The 22,039-nt window shown below is 37.5% G+C and overlaps 1 protein-coding gene and 1 long non-coding RNA gene across 4 annotated transcripts in view; one reads left to right on the top strand and one right to left on the bottom strand.

Moving 5' to 3' along the window:
* The first annotated feature begins 1,122 nt into the window (after positions 1 to 1,122).
* The window catches only part of LOC147493373 (alanine--tRNA ligase-like), an 86,123-nt gene continuing 65,206 nt past the window's right edge, over positions 1,123 to 22,039 (top strand). Inside the window, 1 exon segment of the mRNA XM_086567842.1 lies at positions 1,123 to 1,270. Within this exon segment, the coding sequence (XP_086423968.1) occupies positions 1,123 to 1,270 (148 nt within the window).
* On the bottom strand, positions 6,360 to 15,202 carry LOC147493375 (uncharacterized). Of its 3 annotated transcripts, XR_015200102.1 has the most exons (6): positions 15,083 to 15,178; positions 14,943 to 14,986; positions 14,262 to 14,411; positions 14,019 to 14,136; positions 8,392 to 8,453; positions 6,360 to 7,042 (listed from the first exon to the last, which is right to left on the bottom strand). It is a non-coding gene; the product is annotated as an uncharacterized LOC147493375 (long non-coding RNA). The 3 variants fall into 3 exon arrangements; XR_015200101.1 differs by lacking the exon at positions 14,943 to 14,986 and having other exon boundaries at positions 15,083 to 15,202; XR_015200103.1 differs by lacking the exons at positions 14,943 to 14,986; positions 15,083 to 15,178 and adding an exon at positions 14,507 to 14,635.

Below are 22,039 nucleotides of genomic sequence, written 5' to 3'. Positions count from 1 at the left end.
CATTGAAATCACTTGAACATAATACAAAATGAAAGAAGATTAACATCATATCATGATAAAATTAAATGAGGAAAATAGTAGATGTGACATGGAAGGTTGTAGATCCGAATTTTTTATTACGATTTCGAGATTGAAAACAATTTGAAGATGATATCATTTGAAAAAAATTGTTCCAATCATGATTTCGAGATGCAAAAATAAAAAACTGACTTCCACATATCTATGAAAAACCAGTTTTGCATAGCAAAATAACTTTACAGAAAAATCACCGTGTAAAATAAATTTTCATAGAAACACAGTGTGTAAAAATGAATTTGCATAGTAGAATACATATGCAACAATATATTTACATATAAAAAATTATATTTACATAGTAGAATGACAGAGAAGTTTACATATGAATTTGCATATGTTGTGTCGTCCATCCGTCATGTTTGGTTTTTTTTTAAAAAAACATTGTGTGAATTTTTATTTTCATATGTAATTTTGTATTTGCATATGTCAAGTTATTAGGTAAATATAGATTTACATATATTTTGTCAAGGCATCAGCCAATTTCAACTCTAATTTTGTCACTGTATTTGCTTTGGTTTCTCTTTACCCATCACTTCTGAATAGATTAAAGCGATCATTCTCTCCTAAGATCTCCTGTTTCACTAACCTCTTCACATCAAGTAAACATCCACTTATTTCCTACAAACATTTCATCAAACAAATTCCACTCAATCTACTTACCCACTAAACCTCTAAAAACTAAATTTGATTGAAGGAGAAACGAAGGAAATCAAAATTGATTGAAGGAGAGAAACTAAGGAATGAAAATGGGTATTTTTTTCTCCAAAGGGTAAAAGAGGAATAGAAAGAGATTGAGAGATAAGAAAGAGACTGTGATTTTTTTATAATCTCAAAAATAGGGAGCTTATGTCACGAGGCATTAGAAATAGGGAGGTTTTATGGCAGGGGGCGAAGTGGAGGGGTTTACATGAACTAATCGTATCTAAACCAAGAGGCAGAGGCCTATTTCTTGCATGTTTTTCACTAATATACCAACGTGTTTTCTCTATTAAATCTCACATCGTCTTTCCGAGCTCCAACAAATAAAACCATCATCGAGACGTCAAGATGTCTGGAAACAAGGAAGCTGAATATTGGACAGCGAATAGAGTGAGAGACACTTTTATTAAATACTTCGAGTCAAAGAATCATGTTAATTGGACATCTAGTCCTGTTGTTCCTGTTAATGATCCCACTTTTTTCTTCGCTAATGCTGGTTCATTTTTTTCTTCTTCTTCTGTCTCTCTATTGAAATTTGGTGATTTGATTGAGTGAATTTATTGTTTATTAGTTGTAATATATTATTAGAAGTTGTTTAGCATGTCAAGTACAATTAGAGCGCACCCAGGCCTCGCATCCTGTTTAGAAATCCACCGTTTGTGTTTGTACAGACTCACACTTATTTTAGGAACTTGTAATCTCTATATAAACCATTATAATCTCATTATAAATCAATATATCATGTAAATATTCTCAAATCTCTCTCTCTCTAATTTATCATGGTATCAGCCTAATTCCGATCCAAACCATAACCCTAACCACTCTAAGCTTCTGCCTCCTCTCAATTTTCAATGGCCGACGCCTCAAACACCAATAATGACTCCCCTCCAGGTTCCGATGATCCTTTCTTTGTACACCACTCAGATAGTCCCACGGCTATTCTTGTCTCTCCTCTGTTATCTAGTGACAATTATCCGACTTGGTTACGATCTATCTCTAGAGCCTTTCGAGCAAAGAATAAGTTTGGTTTTTTCGATGGCTTTGTCACCCCTCCCACTAGTCCCAAAGAAAAATTCAAGTAGTCGCGATGTGATGACCTCGTTGCTTCATGGATTCTCAATTATGTTACTATAGATATCCGTGGAAGCATCCTCTATGCCGACTCTGCATCCAAAATCTGGAAAGATCTAGGTGACCGCTTTTCACAAACTAATGCACCCAAGGTCTTTCAACTGAAGGATTCCATCACTCTTCTCAAACAAGACAATCGTCTGGTATCCGTTTACTTCACTTTGCTTAAATATTTATGGGATGAATTAAGTTCTTTGTCTACTATGCCTGCTTGTACTTGTGGTCATGCATCTATTTTTGCCAAAGATATTGAAGACGGTCATTCTATGAAATTCATGCAAGGCCTAGATGCTCGTTTTCAATCCATTCGCAGTCAAATTCTCTTAATGGATCATTTTCCTCGTATGTCCAAGATTTAGTCTTTAATCAGACAGGAAGAGAAGCAACAAGAGATTCATGCACTCTCTCTTCCTTCTGCTCCAGACGCTGCTACCCTGATTACCCACTTTCAAAAGACCAACTGGGCTTCTTCTTCGAAATCAGGCCCATCTAAACCTCTGCAGCACAACACTAGTTCGCAACAGCCTCGAGCGCTCGCGTTCCCTTAGATACAGGGCAACCAGAGCGCGCCCGTGCTCGTCCATTCTGCAATCAATGTAACTGCATTGGACATCATATTGGTACATGTTACAAATTGCACAGTTATCCCCCTAAGCCTGCTCAAGCCAATTCGGTTGCTACGAACTCCAATTCTCCTGTTTTCTCCACATAACAATACAACCAACTTCTCAGTTTGCTTGATTTAGGTAGTACCACTTCACAAGCAAACCTGATAGGTATATCTCTCTCGTGTTTTTCTAAAACCATATGGATCATTGACTCTGGTGCTACCAATCTTGTCTGTTCATCATTACATCTGTTTTCTCATTATCATACTTGTTTAACACATTCTACTCTTAAACTTTCGGATGGAACAGACCATTTAATTACTCATGTTGGTAATGTTATTCTCTCTCCTCTATTGCATCTTGACAACATTCTATTTGTTCCTACTTTTCATTTTAACTTGATTTCCATTAGTGAACTAGTCAAATCTCACCCTATCTCTGTCACGTTCACTAATGATTCTTGCCTTTTTCAGCACTACTACAGAAAAGTACATAGATGGTATCCCAAAAACGCTATGAATTTTACTTGATAGCACTTGCAAAACGCTATCAAACACGATGATATGATTTTATTGATAGCGTTTTTTAGTAAATGCTATTAATTTAATTGCATTTTTTGTTAGTGTTGTTAATATATTTATAGCATTTTATGCTAAATTCTATCAATATGATTGCATTTTATTTTAGCGCTATTAAAATTTCGATAACGTTTGTTATGAAAGTGTTATGCATTTCAATAGTGTTTTTCTTTAGCGCTATCCCTGTTTTAATAGCGTTTTTTGTAAAATGTTATTACTATTTTAAGACATTTGAAATGTAACCACCTGTGCAAATATACACTGAAAAATAAAAATGCAATCGGATCCAGATGGATTCGAACCATCAACCTCTCAATTATTTGAGCGCTCTTGCCATTTTGAGCTTATAGATCCATTCTATCACTAACACAAATTGACTAACTACTAGAAGAAAGGCAAGAGTTAGCCTAATAAATTCATAAGCAACGAAAAGTTATAACCAAACACACTAGTTCAATGGTATCTCTACATGACTAATGAACTATAGATATTAATAACAATATTTAATTACTAAAAACAATCACGTTCAAATATATTAACAAGGTCAACAGGATATATGAAAAAGGTATCCACAACCTGAGTCCTTGTGGAACCAAATGTGGTTGAAATTACTAGGAGTTGAGATTTATCTAATGCTTAAATAGGTACTGACCTCTCTTCCATTAACATGAAACCAAATGTTGACTCTTGCACGAGGAATTTAAATGGGCACATTTCTTCAAATATCACTCTTATAACATAAACAAACATCCATTATATTATTGCATGAAACTGCATGCACAAAGCAAATAGACATATATGTAAAAAAAAAAAAAAACTTGCGTAGTCACGTGTTAGACTAGAGTCAAGATAAAAACCAATTATCACAAATTTGACATGAATTCACTTGCAACAATCTTAACCTAAAACTTGCATAATTGTTTTTAAAGAAAATCATCAAAGTTGAGATAATGATAATTATATAGAAAAAATTCTACAATAACATAGAATAGGAAACATTAGTTCAAAAATAATTGAGGAGACCAACCTCTTCTCTACTAGCAAGCAAGAAGCGAAGTATACTAGCTTGGATCTGCATCATTGGTGTAATCTTCCCCGTCAATCTGCTCACCCTTATGACAATCTCTTTGCACTTTGGTGATAAGTTCTTCAACAGTTCTCCTAATTACTACAGCTGATTTTTCTGCTTTTATTTGTCGTGGAATTATCTTGCACAAAAGATTAATTAATCTGTATTGAACAGACCAACAACAAAAAGTTCAATTTCTAATTATCAATGGGAACAACATAACTGAATTGATGTAATAACCACTGCCTTCCAATATAAAGAATATACTCATGTAAAGTTCACCCCTAGTCAAGAGTTCCTAACGAATTTGGTAATAAAACTAAGGAGAATAAAACATCAGTCTAAAATAATCAGGCCATGATACCTTGTACAAAACGTGCAAATAACACTTTAACACCTACACAACAGAGCTTCAACCGATGAATCCTGAAATGAATTAAGGGGACAAAAAGAGGTGTAAATTGTGATTAAATAGCACTGTTAAAATGAACTTATATAGCTCGCACAAATAGTTAGCCACACAAGCAGTAGAATCTTTTGAAGCAAATATTAATACTAAAAACAAATGATGATTCAAATTCCAAACATAAACAATAATGGCAGCAAGAAGCAACAGTAACACAGTAGCACCATCTACTATCACCTTATTCTATTTACCCTTAGGATGCTTTAAAGGATAATCATCTTTCACTCTTCCATTTTGTAATTAATATGCCAAATTTTGCAAGAGCACCAAGCACCACACATAAAGTGAAAAATAATCAACTTGCTCGAACGATGAATAAGGTGCAGAATTCAACAATAACGCATGACAATAAAAGAAAAAGTAGTCTGATTTCAATCACCAACAAACGAATCCATTGGACATCAACATGGAAATAATCAACAAAAAGAAAACATAACTAGCAGATTTAGTCTTAAGAAACAAGACTGTCCTATAATGCAAAGGATCAAATGGTTGGTCTTGGTTAAGTAGCAAGGAAAGACTGTAAGAGGCAACTATGTCAACAGCAAGAATGCCCAATCAGGTCAACCAAACAAAACAATAATGCTTGGTTCCAAGTGCAATTAAACAAAATCTATTAAAAGGTTTTTTTCTTGTAGTGAAATAACACTCACATAATATAAAAAATAAAAGTTGAAAGAAGAATCCACAAGACCAAATAACTAACCTTCGGGATCACCAGACCAATACTAATAGTTAGAATATATGGCAACCAAGTAAAGATTCGCATATGATACAAGTTGCAGTTCCAAATCCATATGCTCATTTGCAGAAGTCTTAAATGAGGAAAAACATGGAAGTTGGAGCTTGTACCCCAAGTGCCAGCTACCTAAAAAGATTTGAACAAGAAAATAGCATGCACATCTAGCTTCTAGGTGTTGTGTATGTAAAGGTGATTGTGAAAACATTGAACATCAATACCCTTTCTCTAAAGGCACATGGGAATGTACCGAAAGTAAATTTCGAGTCATACCTGATTTCTACTACCGACAATAAGCAATAAGCAATTAGAAAAGGCAGCAAATTCAGTGTCCGTTGCTTAAAGCTGCTGCCCTGTGGGAGGCTACCATGGGTGGTATGTTCTAATTATAGGCTACCATGGGTGGTATGTTCTAAAAACAGAACCATTGGTTAGTCCACTAATCAAGATTTACAGTACTTTGCTTTAGAATTCTAAAAAAAAAATACCTACGAAAGTGAAGTAATTGGAGCAATAGTTGACTGTATCACTTGCTCAGTCACAATATTTTGACTTTCACCCTACAAAGATATATTAAGATTGTCAATTCAAGTACACTATCAAGACAATACAACAAATATCAAATCAGCTATTGTATAATGTTTGTACGTAGTCACTTGCCTTTTGGGAGTGAATTCGGTGAAAAGCAGTAAGAGATTCAGTTATGGCGTATACTACTGAAGGATAATCGGTAGTTGCTTTTGCTGAAGTTTAGCAGCTTTTTCCTGGATCAGAATGGGTTAGGGCCTGACTCGAGTTAACATTCGATTTGTGCCTGCCTATGTTTACATCAAGAGTACCTACAATCAACAAGCAGATCCCGAAGCAGGTGCAGGACTCGAACAAGCAAGTCATTATTGAACTAAAAAACCCAAGTGCCAAACAAACCTTGAAAAATTCAAAAGAAAATATATATATATATATATATAACTAAGCAAAAGATACCAATGTGGTAGTCATGTAAGCAAAGGGTTTCGAACTAAAAGATATCGATGCGTGGACTGTTGGGTCTCTAATAGCATTGGACTATTTGCCACAGAGTCTGCTGGCCAAGGTTTCAAATTAAAGAGATACAGATTTGAAATTACACTCGAGAAGATTTGCTGGGCTGAAGTTCATATTTGGTACAATCAGCAAGTGCTCAAACAGAACAACATAAAACTTTCTCCCAGCATAAACAAGAATCTATAAGGAAGCCTTGGCATGAGAAAGTCATTCAGAAAGCCATTCAAGTTTGATCATTCCAAAGAACATTATATTTGCCTTCTATCTTTCAATTGCTGGAACTCACTTTAAGTCGAAAAGAGGATACGAAAATCACCAATTCTTTTGGGACCTTCTTGATTACTATTAAAGCTGTAAGTTTATGTACTGACTCAAGTTCCTCTGCACTTCTTCTCTCCTTAACTTTGTCAAAGCGGATTTCTCTATCTTCCTTATCCACTCTTTGGTACATTTAAAAATCTTTGCAATCTCCTGGAGAGACTTACATTGATCATCCCACAAACCAAATCGCAGAACCAGCACCCAACTCTCTCTAGGATGCAATCATTGTAGAAGCTCATACAAGTCTTTCTGCATATGTTGCCTCATGACAACTTCCTCGGGACATTTTATCGATGTGTCTACAATAAATTCCTGCATCACAACCCACGTCTAGTTAGTAAAATGACTACAGAACAGAGAAAAAGTATAAAAGCACACATGTAGCGTTGAATATTCTAATAAAATTCAGTATCAATGTCATTCTTTCAAAGAAGTTGGAACATCATTGTCATTCTTTCAAGGAAAAGAAAAAACTGTGCTGGCAATCAAGAGCATCCAAGGGAATTCTTACCACCCTCATCAATTTTAATGCGATCATTTACATAGGGAGGCCATGAAAAAAATTTTATGGGGAAATTCTTCATGAAAGCTCTTAAAGGTGGTGATATTCCTTCTAAGCTTTCTACCATATGAAGATTCTTCAATAAAAAAAATGGTGGGTTTACCAGGAAAAAGTTCTCTACAAACAAACACACCTTAAACCTAATGAGCAAAGCAAACTCAAGACAATACACGACCATCACCATATTATAATATATATAGGATTACAAAAAAAAAAATACAACAGAGAAATAATATACCTAAAAGCATTAAAAGAAAATATTATCCTTACACAAAACGATAATCTTTATTATCCAAGCTTTCAATACACACTTAAAATACTCATTTATAGACAAATCTATACATAAAAAAAAAAATTGACTCTTTGACACCGTCCAAACCTTCAAACCCAAGAACAGATTTAACCTTCGATAACCAAACAAACTCTTGATTAAAACCTTCAAAAACCAAATCTTCTAATTAAACTCTAAGTCTAACATGCCTACATGTATATATCTGCAACAACTCCCCTCCCTTTTCTATAAAACTCATTATGTGAAACAAGAAGGAAAACAATTACTGCAAAATTGTTACAGCAAAACAGCAGATGTGATGCTACTAACTGCCATCTGCTATTGCCACTTTGACTGTGATGGAATACATGGTGGCATGGTGTTGCATGTGGCAGATAGTCATACATGTAATTGCACAGGGTTGGAAGTAATCATTGTTGCATTATAGACCCATTGATGTCATTCTAGGCCAAGGCGCCAAGCCAATCAAGACCCCTTAAATTTATCCTTCCCTTGGTCAATTTAAGCATCAGTACATACTCAAACTTGCATTTTAGCTAGAAGGGTATAAACAATAAAAATTAGGATTTGGCTGTGGTAATCTTGATTGGGCAATTGATACAGGGGGTCGTTTACTTGTAAAAAAAGACTTAGTGGCCTAGTGGGAATACATGTTAAAGATTATAAAAAGTTAACTTCTAATTTTTCAATCAGAGAGTTTGATTTACTGCCATTTGTATGGTATGTTGTACGATAATTTAAATAGATGTGTAGTAACAGTTTCAACTCCAGATTAATGTGTTGCAGGCATATCATGAAGTTTCATACTTATTGTAAGCTGCTAGTCCAACCATCACCCCGTGAGCTCCTTGTCTTCTTGTTGCATTGACCTACACAAAGAAAGCGCGGATACCAGCTAGATCTAGTTAAACAAAAGAAAGAGATACTCTCAAGTCTCAACCAATGAAAAAAAAAAAAAAAAAAAAGATAAGAGGTATCGAGCTAAGCAAAAAACCCCTTCCATCAATGTAATTGTAGGGAATAAAGTTGAACAAAATAAGGAATCAAGAAAATGATGGGTTCAATCCAACCATCTAAACTCTGACATCATGGAGCTAAAGCAAGCATATAACAAGGCATCTAAGCCAAGCATCATTAACTTCCTAGAAGAAATTCACTCAAGCATAAACAAGTAAATAACAAAGCACTTCATACACCATATAGCTATTCAATAGCTTCAGATAAATAGCTACTATTATTAGGGTAAAAACAATACAATCGCTCTTACTAAGTTGTGAAATATGCATGCAAGATGATACGCAGTAAGGAGGATAGAACTAGACAGGAAGATACCACCACTGATGGAGGTTCAAACTATGATGAATGTGAGGATGGTGAGCATATGGAGGGAGGAAATCTGGGCCTTGATATAGTACAATATGTCCCGTCAGCTTTGCCAGAGGGGCAGGCCTTGCAGTGGTTGATACCGGAACCTAACTCTAACCCTCGAGCTGTTCGGGGACACGAGTATGAGGAGGTTAGGGGTGGCACACAGCTGAGTGAAAATGTTAAAAAGATGCCCATACAGAGCCAGGAAAATGGTGAGAATACAAAAGAGGTTTACTTAAGAGAACAGAATGCCTTTCAGGTGCTTGCTGATAGTGAGGAAGAGATTGAGGATGATATTTCTGAGGGTATGCTAGTTGAGTACTTCAGTGATCATGTGATGCCTAAGGAAGTAGTAGCGAAAGCCAAAACTCGTGCTCAGAAGAGGGCTGAGGAGAATGCATTGGTTTGTGAAGCTAACAAAAAAGGTCAGATCAAGGAAGGACAGTTCAGTGAGAAGAAAAAGGGTAGACCTAAGGGGTCAGGAAACAAAAAACGATAAAGTTAGCAATGGTAAAGCTCTGCACTTGGAACATAAGAGGTATTAATGACCTCAAAAAAGCGGCAGAAATAAACAAGTTTATTTTGAAGAATAAGATTTGCCTTTTTGGTCTATTGGAAACAAAGGTAAAGGAGGCAAAGAGTGTAGGGATCAGTAGAGTGTGTGCACCCAGCTGGAGATTTGAAAACAATTATGGGTGCAATCCGAATGGAAGAATTTGGATATTATGGGATCCAAGCTTAGTGTCAGTGAACAAGCTACATGAAACTTCTCAGTTTATACATGTTAAGGTGACAGTGCTTAACAATCAAGCCTGGTTCTTCTCCACCGTTATCTATGCAAGTAATGGTAGTCAGGACAAGTTAGGGCTATGGATGGATATAAAACAGCTTCACAGAAGTATCACTACTCCTTGGTGTGTGCTTGGTGATTTTAATAATGTGTTATACTCTCATGAAAGGATTGGGGCAGTAGTGCAGGTTCGGGAAACAGAACCTTTTGGGGATTGTCTAACCGACTCAGGGCTGTTTGATCAGAAAGCTTCCGGTTGTTATTATACGTGGACAAATTATGGTACTGGAGCTAATAGAAAGTGGTCAAAGATTGATAGGGTGCTTGTAAATATTGAGTGGACTTGTGCTTTTGCTCAGCGACTGAATTCCTCTCTCTCCGTATCTCGATCACTCTCCCATGTTGGTGCATCTTGTGGACTTGGAAAGGGGCAGAATTCCATTCAGATTCTAAATTCTTGGGCTCTTCACAAGGATTTCAAAGGCGAGGTGTCTTGAAGAAGTGGGTAATCGAGGTAGTCGGAAGCCCGATGTATATATTAGTGTCAAAGCCGAAGTTACTCAAAAATAGATTGCGTGGATGGGCAAGGAAGTACATGTCCGATATACACATCAAAAAAGAGGCAAGGGCTGATTTGCATTGTATACAAAAAGAGTCTGCATTGAACCCAATTGGATGACCAAATGTGTAAAGGAAAAGGGAGCCGAGAACGCTTATGTAATCTTATTGAGATGGAGTATATGGAATTGAAAGCGAAGGCGCATAAATGACCGGCTCGACTATGCTTGGAACAAAGGAAATGCATTCTTTCATCGGGCTATCAAAGAAAGGAAGAATAGAAACAACATCCGGATGTTTTAGGACATGAATGGGGTAAAGCATGAAGGAGTTGCTCAAGTCTCAAATGCTTTCATATCCTTTTATAAAGAGTGATTGGAGTCTCTTCTCAAGCCGCTTTGCTCAAGAGATGTTGGATGGGATACCGATTGGGAAGTTATTGATCAAAGGACTCTTTGAGATACTCTCAAGGCATAACCGATGAGGAGATCAAGAAAGCTCTTTTTCTCTATGGAGGATTCAAAAGCTCCGGGGCGGATGGGTATACGACTTTTTCTTCAAGCATTCATGGGATATAGTGGGAGGTGACTTCTTAAATGCCATACCCATTTTCGGGATCAACAGAGTACATAAAGGTACAAATGCCACTTTCCTTTGTTTAATTCCAAAGAAACCTATTGTATCCAAGGTTGATGAATATAGGCCTATAGCATGTTGTAATGTCACTTACAAGTGTATTGCCAAGGTTCTTAGTAACAGGATGAAGCCTCATATGGATCAGTGGATTGAGCTTAATTAGTCGGCCTTTGTCCCCGGGCAATACAAGATAACCTTCTTCTCCGCATGAGCTCCTCGGAGGATATCGCGAAAAGCATGGACCAAAGAGATGTACTATCAAAGTAGATATCCAGAAAGCTTACGATACTGTTAGTTGGGAATCCATGCTCCTTGTACTTAAAAAGTTCAAGTTTCCTCCAAAGTTTATAACTTGGCTTTCTATGAGCTTCACGTCCCCTCTCTTCTCTATCTTGATCAATGGAAGCCCATATGGATTCTTTGAAGGAAAAAGAGGGTTAAGGCAAGGCGACCCTCTGTCCCCCTATCTCTTTGTGCTGATCATGGAACTTCTGGGTGGTCTGTTAAAGCAAGGCCTCTCCTCCAAATCTTTCAGCCTTCACTCAAGATGCAAAAGGCTTGCTATAACTCATTTGAGTTTTGCGATGATGTTCTCCTCTTACGTAAAAGGGAAGCGCATCTATCCTAGCGGTCAAAGACTATATTGATCAATTTTCAGCTCTTTTCGGGGCACCGTTAACATCATGAAAACATCTATCCCATCGGAAGCATGTCAAAAGATGATGGAGTAGCTCTAGCGGGGTTCTTGGGTATTGATTTAGTTGCTCCCCTATCAAGTACTTAGGCACGCCTCTCACAAACGAAAATCAATGTAAAGGATTGTCTTCCACCGATTGAAAGACTCCACCGTTAGAATGTCAAATTGGAATAATAGAGCCTTGCCCTATCTGCGAGGCATTGCACTCATCTGATCAATTCTTTTCGTCTTTTCACATCTATTGGGCTAAGACGTTCATTCTCCCAGTGAGTGTGCTTGACAAAGTGGCTAAGATATGTAACAGGTTTTTATGGAGTGGAGTCTCGATGCAAGCAAAAATGCATAAAGCAAGTCATGCAACTCTGAGGTTGCATAAAAAGGAGGGTGGGTTGAGCATCATTGACCCTAGAGTGTGGAATAGAGCAGCTTACTGTGGGCTTGTGTTCAAGGTGGTGAGTAAAGAAGAGACTTTGTGGACAAAATGGACGTGGAAATATCACATTGGAAACAAACATTTTACGGTCTATGAAGATTCCACAGATTGCTGGTGGTCCGGCAGCGTAGTATCCTCAAAACCGTGAAGATTGCACGGAAATATATAAAGTGCTTGATCGCAAATGGTGAAGATACAAGTCTGTGGCATGATCCGTGGATTTCGTCTAAGCTACTGATCCATAATTCTCAAGCTAGAAATATGCTCCAGGTGCCTGATGATGCAAAGGTGAGCCTCCTTATTACAAATGGCGAATGGAATGGGCTGGTTAGTCTCCTTCAAGACAGTGAACTAAAGACGAGTATACTGCAGACCTCTATCAATGTAAATCTTGAAAAGGATGTGGTAGTCTGGAGCCCAGCTAGCAATGGTAAGTTCTCCACCAAATCTGCGTATGTGGCTCTAAAACATATGAGACAAAGAGTTGCGTGGTACAAACTGGTCTGGGGGAAGTATACAGTACCGAAGCACTCCTTCATTGCGTGGCAACTCTTTGCAGGGTGCTTGGCTACACAAGATCGGTTGATCCACAGGAAGATTATCACTCAATCTAGGTGCTGCCTCTGTGGAAACCAAGCTGAAAACTCAAAGCACCTGTTCTTTGACTGCGAATTCTCCCAAAAGGTATGGGCTGCGGTGAAAACAAGGCTGGGACTAGGCGCTGTAGTGCAAGAGTCAAATCTTGAATGGTATCGTCTCCTGAGAATTACTCGATCAAACTCTACCGCCAGTGAGATAATTCGGACACTGATCTGCGCTACGGTTTATGGGATCTGGAATGAAAGAAACTGCCGAAAGTTTAAAAGCAAGACCCACACGGATGAAGCGATCAGCAGAGATATAGTAAACAGGATGAGAATTTACTTACAAAGGGTGATAAAAGAAGCTGACGATTCTGCGGAAACTAAAAACATGATGAGTGCTCTTGGGATTGAACTCTTGGTTAAGCAGAAAAAGCCGATACAAGGACAGTGGGTAAAGCCACCAGCTGGCACGACAAAGATTAACTCAGATGGAGCTGTGAATGCTGCTGGAGCAGGATATGGGGGAGTGCTGAGAAACCATGAGGGAGCACCTTTGATCGTGTTCATGGGAAATACCAACCTCAGGTCAGTGATTATACAGGAGTTAAAAGGGATCGAAGCAGGGCTGCTAGCAGCTTGCTACATGAACTGTAAAAGGATCATGCTGGAGTCGGACTCTTTGCGAGCAGTAAATGTGATTAATCGAAAGGAGGACTGTCCTTGGTATTGTTGGGACCTAGTAGAGTCCATTAGGAAAAGCATGCGTCTCTTTGAGACAGTGGTGGTAACCCATGTATACAAGGAGATGAATAGAGTAGCTGATTGGCTGGCCAAGTCTAGTACAGTAAAGGATTGTATATATCCTGGTGTGAGGCTAGGTACTGTTTTTAACACTCCTCCACTTGTCTATGAGCTTTTTGTAATAGTGGAGGAGGATGCAAGAGGTATGATGTATCAAAGAGTTTAAGCTTATACAGGTTGGGGTCTGCCTAACCCCTAGCTGTTTCAAAAAAAAAAAAAAAAAAAAAAAAAAGTACTCGTATCAATGCATCCAAATGATAGGCTATGTCAATTGTCAATAGAGTAAAACCTAAACCAGTATCCCAAGTTGCAATCTCTTGGCTCTAGATTTACTCATTCACTAAACATGGCAGATGGTATTTATTAATAGTAAAATCATTTGTAAGAAAATAGTTAATCTCCTTAAGTCCCTAATACTCTTGCATGCAGGGGAGATATCCTTTGATCCCCCAATATACTATTTGTACTCGTTTTCTTAACTATATCCCTATCCCTATATAGCCAGACGTTTCATTTCTTTTAAAAGTCGAAAGCTTAATTGACAAACGGGACAACAAATATACTTACTTCAAGGGAGGAACTTTTCGATTTGCAGCAGGACTTATGCCATTGAGCAATGCCTTCCGTGCATGTATAACAAAATGTTTAGTTGGTGACTGAGAAGCAACTGTGTAGACAAAATCACCTGTAATCGAAAATGGAAAATATATGGTGAAAAATCTTACAAACATTAGGGGAAAAGATATGCACCAAAGTAGATCCACATAAAATACTTGTGAGTGTGTGGCATTCAACATAAACAAAGCTCACCTGTTTTCTGCTCCAATCATACTGATGTTCATCCATAGTTGAAGCTTCTGTAATCATCATGTATCCTCACATCACATACTGCCTGACCCCAGAAGCAGGAGCAAACTGAAAAAGCACTAATCCCTTTTTCGATAACTTATACGCACCCGACTGCACCCATAATGAACCATTCACACATCATACAAAAATAAACCATTCCAAACAAATTTAATCATGTAATAATACTAGAAGTACCACAAACTTACATCCAAAGAAGAGAACTCAGGAGCTTTGGGTTCAATAATTAAAGCTATTTTTCCTTTATATATAGAATGCCCAACAAAAACCCTTGGTGGAAAAGTTACAAAACTAACAGTTAACTAGATATGCAAGGTCAAAGCTTTTATCATAAATGGAATTCCAGTGGTTTCAATGAGTTGAATTGATTGAAAACTAGAGTCACCACACACCTTGTTCTCTTTACATAGATTATTTTCTCAAATAATTCCACCACTTCCAACATAAGCCTAAATGCACTTAAATTTCGAAAAAAAAAATAGTTAAACTTCAAAGTGAATGAATGGGTTAATTACCAAAGAAAAATTAATGGGTTCTCTTCCTCCAATAATCAGAACCTATAATTGGTCATGAAAGAGATTATATCTGATAGTAAATCTAAGTTTTTTGAAGGTTGAGGCGTACCTTGAACTTGTACGGACTCTGATTTGATTAGAAATCCGAACCAACTTATACAAGAAGAAATAAAAAGAGAAATGAAGAGGAAGACAAAGAAGAAAACGAAATTAAGCTGGAACAGAGAAGAGGGAGACGAAGATACTTACCATTCGTGTAGCAGAAAACGACCTTGGCAGCTAGGTCGTCAAACCTCCTCCTTTGTTTCTGTTTCTACAAGAGATTTATTTCTTTTTTTGAGTTGTTATTATATATCGCTAAATCTACCGTGCGCGAGATGTACTAAAACTAATGGTGCGCGCGTTTTCTAGCCACACACCCGGGTGAACAAGTCAATGCAACAAAAAAGTCACATAAACTACTATTCCGGGTCAACAACTTAATCCAACCAAAAAGTAACAAAAATTACATAACATTCAAGTATGATATATATAGAGATTCCAGTGCTAATATGACATATATAGTGTCATATATGAGATAACATTATCAGTCATATAAAAAGTGAGATAACATTCGAGTAAGACATATATAGTGTCATATCTATCTGTGATTGTTGGTACCGAACGTATAAAACTATAATTGACATATATTATAAAAAGTAACATAACATTCGAGTATGACATATATAGTGTCATATCTGATAAAAGGATAAAATTGAATAGTCTACCTACTATTTGAACGATGAACTCAAAACGTAAGTAAACTAAACTAATCTTATGATGCTTATATTTATCAAAGTTTTCTCTACTCTCAATCCTATGAGATATAGTGGAGTAGAAAGTTCGTTCCACTCCTAGTGCTCTAGCATGGAATGTTTACTAATCTAATTAGTTGGTCTTAAGTCAATGAGAGCTTTTACGAAAGTGATATCTTCACGATACTTTCTCAATTTGATTACTTGATTTTAACTACTTAATGCTATGAAAATATGATTGTGGTTGAATCTAGATAAAAGAATTAGAGGGAATTGAATCCACCTCGAATCCAACTTAATAGCCTAACATAGATTCTTGTATCTCGATTCTTACGTTAACTTACGGCAAGAAATTCGAGTTCTAATCCCTAGTGTTCATGGCATTTCTACCGAAAGTACTAACTAGCATGTGAGGTCATCCACCCATTCTCATGGCGAATCAACGACCTTCTAGATTGGAATAGATTCTACAATGTTTCTACACTATACCACTAAGTTTTCATCAAGGCTTCATCAACCCCTCTAATGGAGGTTTTAGCCTTGAGTCATCAAACCATCATTTCCTATTTCATTATAACTACACATCATATTCAAATTCTAACTTAACTAAATTAACTAACAATAGTTCAATTTATTTAAACTACGGAATGATAATCAACAAGAATTAAAATCAGATCTATAAATTGAAATAACACAATTCGAAATTGAGAAAACAACTATTTTATTTATCTAATTAATCAAGAACAATGATTCAAAGACTTAATCTAAAACAAGAATTGAAAATGGAACTAAAGCTTAATTTAATTAATGAAAACAGATCTAGAATTATCTATATTAATTTAGGTCTAACTAGCTACTATTAACAAAGAGCTAAACTTTTGTTTTTATACTTTCAGATCCAAAAATCGTGCATGGGCTTGGAGCCATGTTTTGGGCCAGAGAATCAGGCCCAAAACCCAATTCTTTCAGTCCAAAAAGGCCTCTTCAACTGCAGTTGGCTTCCACAGACTTTTCGTCTACTTCTGCTTCTCTGATTGGGTCAAGGCTTAGACCATTGGAAAGCTCTTTCCGAGCCGGTTGTTTTGACATAAGGTAGGCCCAATTCCGAAGTCTGAGTCCAAAGATACGGCTTTCGGAAGTTCTACTGACTTGTGTCTTTATTTCACCCGTGTCGACTTTTGCTTTTGGACGACCGGGCTTTAGGAAGGCTTTATCTTCTTGAATCTTGGTCTTTAATCACGGAACTCCTTAGTAACCGACCTTTTCTCCTTTATCTCACTAAAGTGGCACATTTCGCACATAATGGACTTTGAAGCCCGAAATGCATAAAAACACGTAATCGGTGTTAACTCTTAATTATTACTCACATAATTGGTCCAAAAGTATAACTAAAAAGTTAAAACTACAGTTTGGGCTCTTATCAAACCACCCCAAACAGCATTTTGCTTGTCCTCAAGCAAAGATGAGAAATTAAAATAAGTGACCAAAAATGGAGTTCTATCTACTCTTGTTTATTTGAGTCGCGATTGCATTGATCAATCTATGCAATAAGGCCTTAAACCACTAGGAATTCCCTAGTTGACGAAGTTATAGCCTGCGTGAGAGTTTTCGATGAAGGTACTCACAAACTTCAACTATACTACAACGACTAAGAAATAAAACTATTGTTTCCTCATTCATGTCCCAACTATCTATACATCTCACTAGCAAATGAATAAGAATAACTAAGTCAAAACCTAAGCTAATATATGCATAATAATCAATCATCTATGATACAAATATATATATTATGAGTAATACTATGAAATGCCTAGCGGTTCGTTTTCGAAAACTTCGGAATAGCATCCTTAAGTAGGTCCTCACATAAATGTCAAGACAAAAAACCACTCGATTTTTCCACTCAAGTTTATTTACTCCGATTAATGCGAGTGGGCACACTTTACCTTAATCTCAATGACAACAAGGAAGCCGGGTCGATCAAACACATCTGCCACTTACTATCACACTAACCTATTCTTAATTGGCTAGATGTCTTTATTAGGTATTCATGGGATTAGGAGATGGTTTAAGAAGGAAGGAAATGGATATTCAAAAGGACAAGTCCGAGATAATAGAGTCTTCATATTATGTAACTTAGAAAAACCTTGTTATTTTCTTTTGTTTCTATACTTTGTTTCCATCCTTAGCCATATTTTTTTTTTCTTTTCTTTGGCTTTTTGACTCCCTTTTTTATTCTATTTTTTGAGTTTTTATTTATTTCTATATATATATTTTTTCTTTTCCTTGGATGGAAACTTCTTTTCGAAGCAACTAACTAATTTTTTTTTTACACGGGTTTTCTCTTCTTCTTTCTTCACTCATTCTATTCTCGGACTTATTCTAAATTGGGTAGGTTGATTTATTTTTTCTATTTTGTTTTTGTTTTGTAAATGGGTAAAGGAATTGTGGTTTATGGAAGGCTAAAGAAAGGCTCGAGGGGCTTACTAGCGGAAAATAATTCATAGGTTTGAATTTCTCGCTATATCGATCCAAAGAGGGCCTAAATTCTCGCTTAGGATATGGCATAGTGATCAAGCAAGTGGACGTGTGATATCTCTATCCGGATTTTACTTCTTCCTTGTGTCATTTCTCAAATGTTTCTATTTCATATAAGGCTTTTAGGCTATATTCTCACAGGATTTGTAGAATAAGTACTCTAGCCTAGATTTGAAACTTCATCATAACAATCATAGATACTCATGTAATATATTTATAGATAGATGCAAAGATTATTACCTATATATTAACCTAAGTTCTAGCAATTATTCCGATGCAAAAGCTTCATTGAGACTTCTAGATTGTTAAGAGCATGGAGAAAGAAAACAATACCAATATTCCTAAGTGTATAGCATAACTTATTTATTTATATTTTTTTTTTTTTTTTTAAATGTTTTAACTAGAAAACAAATGCATATTATACATATTTATATCCTAACAGATGCCTCAATTACACGTGTTTCTATGCCCCCAAACAAGAATCATGCTTTGTCCTCAAAGTATTGTAAATAAAGAGGGTAGGAAAAATACCATTGAAGCGTGTGAAATTCGGGGAACATCTGCAAAACAAAGTTAGAACGTACTACTATAGGAAATAAACTGACGCAACTCTATACGAGTTCCACCCGTTATGGGGTTAACAAAAATGAAATTGCTTGGGATATAAGCAGACACTAAAAAAAACTAAAAACTTACCTTATCTCCCCGCTTAAGCATCCTCCTCCTCATTAAAGATATGAGGTTCCTTCGCATCCTGCCAGTCCATTATAACTTGCCAAGCTTGCCGCCATTTATCATCTACTAATGCTAACCTGTTAAGTGTTATTATGTCTGATGGGATGTACGGGCGACCAAATGAGGCTGACTCGCCATCCCAAAATTAAGTCATTATTCGAATGAGCGAACCACCTATGGTGGGTCTCATGACTTCAACCCTTTTCCAATCTGTGAATTGTGCACGTAATCACGGTAAACAACTACGCGTGATCGCGGCTTACCAACACAGGGCATAAGAAGATACTTATGCCTCATGGTTTGGGCTCTCTTAAGACTAGTGACCAAAACTTCGGGGAATGTCATAGTGGCGGCGTCCTTTTTAAAGCGAGGAAAATGTCACCAAAGAAAGATCTTGTTTGCGTAGTGAATTGCCATTCCCCAAAATATTCATCATGATAAATAACATGGTGGTGCCTACGTTTAAGGAAAGGCTACCAAGGGCAATGCTATATCGCCCCGGTCCATTACTCGAAATACCCTCCCCATAATAATCATGGAAATATGTATAATCATAAAGATATGCATTATCACCATATATGCCCATGTGTGAACAGGATCGGTATTGGTATTCCTAAAACTAAAGGCGACCAAATTTTATTGAATTCATGTGTCGTGTCATCGACTACGACGGAGAATTCTTGATCTCCATCCTGATTACAATAGAATTTAACGTGGTCATAGAAATAAGCAGTAAGTTGTGGTGAATATATATATTTTTTTTGAAACATTTATGAGGTTTTGGCTGACCCCAACCTGTATTGATCAAACTCTTTGGTACAACTTACCTATAGCATCTTCCTCAACTATAACATTAAGCTCATACATAAGAGGAGGGATACTTACAACCGTTACTCCAGGATTTATAGTTCCATCCCAAGTTGTACTAGACTTAGCCATCAAATCTACCGCTCTGTTCTATTCCCTATACACATGAGACACACTAATCGACTCACACTGGTTCATTAGCCTCCAGATGCCTTCCACTGTATCTAGACAGTTCCAAGGGCTTATCTCCTTTCTCGTTTATAACTTGGACGCCCTTAGTGAATCGGATTCTACCTCGAATCTTTTTACAATTAACACCTAGAGCTGCCGAAGACCCGCCTCAATTCCTTTTAGCTCTTGGGTTATCACCGATCTTAAGTTCACTTGGCCCATGTATAAGAGAATAGGAGTCCCCTCATGGTTCCTCAAGATACCACCATAGCCCGGTAGCTTTCTTGATCAATCCCATCCGATTCACCTTGACGAACCCAAATAGGTGGTTTTGTCCATGAACTTGCTTTCGGTCCACTCGCTTTGCGCTTATAGTGATCTCAATCCCAAGTTTCGCAATCAGATTCCTTTGTCATTTGGAGAAGAGTCATCGGTGAACTTGATTATTCGCCGCGGTAGGTTTTCATCCTCTCCATAATGTAGGCGCTTATCGACTCTGCAGAGTGTGCTCTATCCCCGAACCTCCTGCTATTCCTCTCATTCCAAATCCCGCATAATCGTTGCACAAATTATCACCCTTATTATCTCACTTGATATCGAAGTTAAGCTCTTGTCGAATGCAAATGAAACCGCCACTCTGCGGTAGATTCTCGCACCACTCCCAAAAGTTTCTCTTTTACCACAGCCCAAATCTTTTTGTGAACGCATTATTGAAGTAGAGATGCTTGAATTTTTTGGAAGTTTGTCGTCACACAAGCAACACTCTGAGTGAGATAGGATTTTTCTATGAATCACCGATCTTGAGTAGCCGGACATCCCGCAAATAGTTGCGGTGATGAAAGAATGTTTCGCGCACATTATATTTGCCCCACACCGGTTTATACCAACCCACCTTTTCTCTCATCTTCTTGATTGACATGTAAGGTGACTTAGTGGAGAACCTACCTGAACTTGTAGCAGTCCACACGACCAAATCCTCAGTGCCATATTGACATTGATGGGAGTCAATAAGATTTTGATTTCAGCTCACCTTCGGGCAAGTTGAGTACCTTTTCGTTCCAAGTGCCGTTCAGAATCACCAATCGAATTTTGCATCATCCGGTTAATGGATGATATTTCTAGCTTGTGCATTGTGGATTAGCGACATCGAGGCAATCCAAGGATCGTGCCACAAACTTGTACCTTCTCCGTCAGCAATCAAGCATCTAATGTATTTCCGAACAATCTTTCTGTGTTTCAGTATACTTCTCCACACCCATGAGCAATCCGACGGAATCTTCATAGTCCAGAAATGTTTCTGTCGAATGTGGTATGCCCAAGTCCACTTAGTCCACAGAGTATCATCCTTAGTAGCAACCTTGAAGACCAACCCACAGTATGCTGCTTTGTTCCATACCCTAGGATCAATAATACTTAGTCCACCTTCCTCTTTCTGCAACCTCAAAGTTGCATGACTTGCTTTATGCATCTTCACGCGCACCAAACCTCCGCACCACGAAATCTATTCTGAGTTTTGCTACCTTGTCCAAGACACCAACGGGAATAATAAAAGTCTTAGCCCAATATATATGAAACGAGGATAGGGTAGACTGTATCAGCTCACCTGTAATCTTCCCGCGTAAGATAAAGACCTGTTCTTCCAGTTGGACATTCTCATAGTGATTTTTTCGATCAGAGGCAAGCAATCCTTGGTGCTGATTCTTGCAGAAGTGAGCGGCAGCCCCAGATATTTTATGGGAGGAGTGACCAGCTGTACCCCCAACATGTCCGCAAGAGCAAGCCCATCATCATATGTCATACTACCAGTGAGTATGGACGTCTTCAGAGTATTTATCTGTAGTCCTGTAAGAGAAGAGAACTCATTGATTGCCGACTTGACAGCCAATATAGATCCGGCTTCCCCTTTACAGAAAAGTAGCACATCATCACCAAAACTCAAATGAGTTATTGCAAGTCTCTTACATCTGGAATGAGGTTTGATGCTTTTCAATCGAAGCCCTTTTTCCAGCAGACCTCCTAATAGTTCCATTACCAGAACAAACAAATACGGAGATAGAGGATCACCTTGCCTTAACCCTCGTTTCCCTTCGAAGTATCCATACGGAGCACCATTGACAAGGACAGAATAACTTGGAGAGGAGAAGCATATAACTAGCCAACCAAT

The sequence above is a fragment of the Coptis chinensis genome, chromosome 6, assembly GCF_015680905.1.
Source record: "Coptis chinensis isolate HL-2020 chromosome 6, ASM1568090v1, whole genome shotgun sequence".
Classification (NCBI taxonomy): Eukaryota; Viridiplantae; Streptophyta; class Magnoliopsida; order Ranunculales; family Ranunculaceae; genus Coptis; species Coptis chinensis.
The sequence above is the reverse complement of the archived record's forward strand: the minus strand, read 5'-3'. Positions and strand labels throughout refer to the sequence as shown.